The sequence below is a fragment of the Lampetra fluviatilis genome, unplaced genomic scaffold (assembly GCF_964198595.1).
Source record: "Lampetra fluviatilis unplaced genomic scaffold, kcLamFluv1.1 SCAFFOLD_848, whole genome shotgun sequence".
In the NCBI taxonomy this organism is placed as follows: domain Eukaryota; kingdom Metazoa; phylum Chordata; class Hyperoartia; order Petromyzontiformes; family Petromyzontidae; genus Lampetra; species Lampetra fluviatilis.
The window spans coordinates 7501-12500 of NW_027620825.1; the positions used below are offsets into that span (position 1 = coordinate 7501).

At 53.7% G+C, this 5000-nt stretch overlaps 1 protein-coding gene across 1 annotated transcript in view; it reads left to right on the plus strand.

The window, feature by feature from the left end:
- LOC144954418 (neurofibromin-like) overlaps positions 1 to 5000 on the plus strand; it is a 29627-nt gene that overhangs the window by 3900 nt on the left and 20727 nt on the right. Inside the window, exons 3-4 of the mRNA XM_078884919.1 lie at positions 2379 to 2458; positions 3853 to 3976. Of these exons, the coding sequence (XP_078741045.1) occupies positions 2379 to 2458; positions 3853 to 3976 (204 nt within the window). The remainder of the gene's footprint in view (positions 1 to 2378; positions 2459 to 3852; positions 3977 to 5000) is intronic.

Sequence of the window (5000 nt, forward strand, 5' to 3'; positions counted from 1 at the left end):
GAGTGGTGAGTGAGTGGGTGAGTAAGTGGGTGAGTGAGTGGGTGAGTGAGTGGGTGAGTGGTGAGTGAGTGGGTGAGTAAGTGGGTGAGTGAGTGAGTGAGTGAGTGGGTGAGTGAGTGGGTGAGTGAGTGGGTGAGTGGTGAGTGAGTGGGTGAGTAAGTGGGTGAGTGAGTGGGTGAGTGAGTGGGTGAGTGGGTGAGTAAGTGAGTGAGTGAGTGGGTGAGTAAGTGAGTGAGTGAGTGGGTGAGTGAGTGAGTGAGTGGGTGAGTGGGTGAGTGAGTGGGTGAGTGGGTGAGTGAGTGGGTGAGTGAGTGAGTGGGTGAGTGGGTGAGTGAGTGGTGAGTGGGTGAGTGAGTGGGTGAGTGGGTGAGTGAGTGGGTGAGTGGGTGAGTGAGTGGGTGAGTGAGTGAGTGGGTGAGTGGGTGAGTGAGTGGTGAGTGGGTGAGTGAGTGAGTGAGTGGGTGAGTGAGTGAGTGAGTGGGTGAGTGAGTGGGTGAGTGGGTGAGTGAGTGAGTGGGTGAGTGGGTGAGTGAGTGGTGAGTGAGTGAGTAGTGAGTGAGTGGTGAGTGAGTGGGTGAGTGAGTGAGTGGGTGAGTGGTGAGTGAGTGGGTGAGTAAGTGGGTGAGTGAGTGGGTGAGTGAGTGAGTGAGTGGGTGAGTGGGTGAGTAAGTGAGTGAGTGAGTGGGTGAGTGAGTGAGTGGGTGAGTGGGTGAGTGAGTGGTGAGTGGGTGAGTGAGTGGGTGAGTGGTGAGTGAGTGGGTGAGTAAGTGGGTGAGTGAGTGGGTGAGTGAGTGGGTGAGTGGTGAGTGAGTGGGTGAGTAAGTGGGTGAGTGAGTGAGTGAGTGGGTGAGTGAGTGGGTGAGTGAGTGGGTGAGTGGGTGAGTGAGTGGGTGAGTGAGTGAGTGGGTGAGTAGTGAGTGAGTGGTGAGTGAGTGGGTGAGTGAGTGGGTGAGTGGGTGAGTGAGTGGGTGAGTGGGTGAGTGAGTGGGTGAGTGAGTGAGTGGGTGAGTGGGTGAGTGAGTGGGTGAGTAAGTGGGTGAGTGAGTGGGTGAGTGAGTGAGTGGGTGAGTGGGTGAGTGGGTGAGTGGGTGAGTGGGTGAGTGAGTGGGTGAGTGGGTGAGTGGTGAGTGAGTGGGTGAGTGAGTGAGTGAGTGGGTGAGTGGGTGAGTGAGTGGGTGAGTGAGTGAGTGAGTGAGTGGGTGAGTGGGTGAGTGAGTGAGTGGGTGAGTAAGTGGGTGAGTGAGTGGGTGGGTGAGTGGGTGAGTGGGTGAGTGGGTGAGTGAGTGAGTGGGTGAGTGGGTGAGTGGGTGAGTGAGTGAGTGGGTGAGTGAGTGAGTGGGTGAGTGGGTGAGTGAGTGAGTGGGTGAGTGAGTGAGTGGGTGAGTGGGTGAGTGAGTGAGTGAGTGAGTGGGTGAGTGGGTGAGTGGGTGAGTGAGTGAGTGGGTGAGTGAGTGGGTGAGTGGGTGAGTGAGTGGGTGAGTGAGTGAGTGAGTGGTGAGTGAGTGGGTGAGTGAGTGGGTGAGTGGGTGAGTGAGTGGGTGAGTGGGTGAGTGAGTGGTGAGTGGGTGAGTGAGTGAGTGAGTGGGTGAGTGAGTGAGTGGGTGAGTGGGTGAGTGGGTGAGTGGGTGAGTGAGTGAGTGAGTGGGTGAGTGAGTGAGTGGGTGAGTGGGTGAGTGGGTGAGTGGGTGAGTGAGTGGGTGAGTAGGTGAGTGAGTGAGTGAGTGGGTGAGTGAGTGAGTGAGTGAGTGGGTGAGTGAGTGAGTGGGTGAGTGAGTGGGTGAGTGAGTGGTGAGTGAGTGGTGAGTGAGTGAGTGGTGAGTGAGTGGTGAGTGAGTGGTGAGTGAGTGAGTGGTGAGTGAGTGAGTGGGTGAGTGAGTGAGTGAGTGAGTGGGTGAGTGAGTGAGTGGGTGAGTGAGTGGGTGAGTGAGTGGTGAGTGAGTGGTGAGTGAGTGAGTGGTGAGTGAGTGGTGAGTGAGTGGTGAGTGAGTGAGTGGATGAGTGAGTGGTGAGTGAGTGGGTGAGTAAGTGGGTGAGTGAGTGAGTGGTGAGTGAGTGGTGAGTGAGTGAGTGGTGAGTGAGTGGGTGAGTGAGTGGGTGAGTGGGTGAGTGGGTGAGTGAGTGAGTGGTGAGTGAGTGAGTGAGTAGTGAGTGAGTGGGAGAGTAAGTGAGTGAGTGGTGAGTGAGTGGTGAGTGAGTGAGTGGTGAGTGAGTGAGTGGTGAGTGAGTGGGTGAGTGGGTGAGTGGGTGAGTGAGTGAGTGGGTGAGTGAGTGAGTGGGTGAGTGGGTGAGTGGGTGAGTGGGTGAGTGAGTGAGTGGGTGAGTGAGTGAGTGGGTGAGTGAGTGGGTGAGTGATTGGTGAGTGGGTGTGCTCTGCCTAGGCTCTGCTGGTGCTGCATCAGCCGGAGATCATTGAGTTGTGGAATCCTGATGCCCCCATTGCCACATTCTGGGATATCAGGTGAGGAATTCCTCACCACTCGCTCACCACTCACTCACTCGCCACTCACTTACTCGCCACTCACTCACTCACTCACTCGCTCACCACTCACTCACTCGCTCACTCACTCACTCACTCACTCGCTCACTCACTCACTCACTCGCTCACTCACTCGCCACTCACTACTCACTCACTCACTCACTCACTCGCACTCACTCACTCACTCACTCACTCACTCACTCACTCACTCACTCGCCACTCACTCACTCACTCGCCACTCACTCACTCGCCACTCACTCACTCACTCACCCACTCACTCACTCACTCCACTCACTCACTCGCCACTCACTCACTCACTCACCCACTCACTCACTCACTCGCCACTCACTCACTCGCTCACCACTCACTCACTCACCCACTCACTCACCACTCACTCGCTCACTCACCACTCACTCGCTCACTCACCACTCACTCGCTCACTCACTCACTCACTCGCTCACTCACTAACCCACTCACTCACCACTCACTCACCACTCACTCACTAACTAACCCACTCACTCACCACTCACTCACCACTCACTCACTCGCCACTCACTCACCACTCACTCACTCACCCACTCGCTCACTCACTCACTCACTCGCTCACTCACTAACTCACTCACCACTCACTCACTCACCCACTCGCTCACTCACTCACTCACTCGCTCACTCACTAACTCACTCACTACTCACTCACTACTCACTCACTCACTCACTAACCCACTCACTCACCACTCACTCACCACTCACTCACTCGCCACTCACTCACCACTCACTCACTCACCCACTCGCTCACTCACTCGCTCACTCACTCGCTCACCACTCACTCACTCGCCACTCACTCACTCGCTCACTCACCACTCACTCACTCGCTCACTCACCACTCACTCGCTCACCCGCTCACTCACTCATTCGCTCACTCACTCACTCACCCACTCGCTCACTCACTCGCTCACCACTCACTCACTCACCACTCACTCACCACTCACTCACCACACACTCACCACTCACTCACCACTCACTCACCAAACACTCACCACAGTACATAGCCGCAGCTGTTATCAACGCTCATGGTAGTGTTGCTGTTGTTGATGTTGCTGTTGTAGTTGGTGTTGTAGTTGATGTTGTTGATGATGTTGTTGATGATGTTGTTGATGTTGTAGTTGGTGTTGTAGTTGATGTTGTTGATGATGTTGTTGATGATGTTGTTGATGATGTTGATGTTGTTGTTGTTGATGTTATTGATGTTGTTGTTGTTAAAGATGTTTTTGATGTTGTTGTCGATGTTGTTGTTGTTGATGTTGTTAATGATGATGTCGTTGATGTTGTTGTTGTTGATGTTGTTGACGTCGTTGTTGTTGTTGATGTCCCTGTAGCTCCCAGGTGCTCCACTCGATCTGCCAGAAGTTGTTCTCCCACCAGCTGCCCAACTGCACGGAGGTGCTCAAGTGGCTGCGTGAGATCCTCATCTGTCGGAACAAGTTCCTGCTCAAGTTCAAGGTGACACGCACACTCAGTGACACACACACAGTGACACACACACAGTGACACACACACACACAGTGACACACACAGTGACACACACACAGTGACACACACACAGTGACACACACAGTGACACACACACACAGTGACACACACAGTGACACACACACAGTGACACACACAGTGACACACACACAGTGACACACACAGTGACACACAGTGACACACACACACACAGTGACACGCACACACAGTGACACACACACACAGTGACACACACACACAGTGACACACACACACACAGTGACACACACAGTGACACACACACACAGTGACACACACAGTGACACACACAGTGACACACACACACACACAGTGACACACACAGTGACACACACACACACAGTGACACACACAGTGACACACACAGTGACACACACACACACAGTGACACACACAGTGACACACACACACACAGTGACACACACAGTGACACACACACACAGTGACACACACACACAGTGACACACACAGTGACACACACACACACAGTGACACACACACACAGTGACACACACACACAGTGACACGCACACACAGTGACACACACACACACAGTGACACACACAGTGACACACACACACACAGTGGCACACACACACAGTGACACACACTCACACAGTGACACACACAGTGACACACACAGTGACACACACACACAGTGACACGCACACACAGTGACACACACACACAGTGACACACACAGTGACACACACAGTGACACACACACACAGTGACACACACAGTGACACACACTCACACACAGTGACACACACAGTGACACACACAGTGACACACACACACACAGTGACACACACAGTGACACACACAGTGACACACACAGTGACACACACACACAGTGACACACACACAGTGACACACACAGTGACACACACACAGTGACACTCACAGTGACACACACAGTGACACACACAGTGACACACACAGTGACACGCACAGTGACACACACAGTGACACA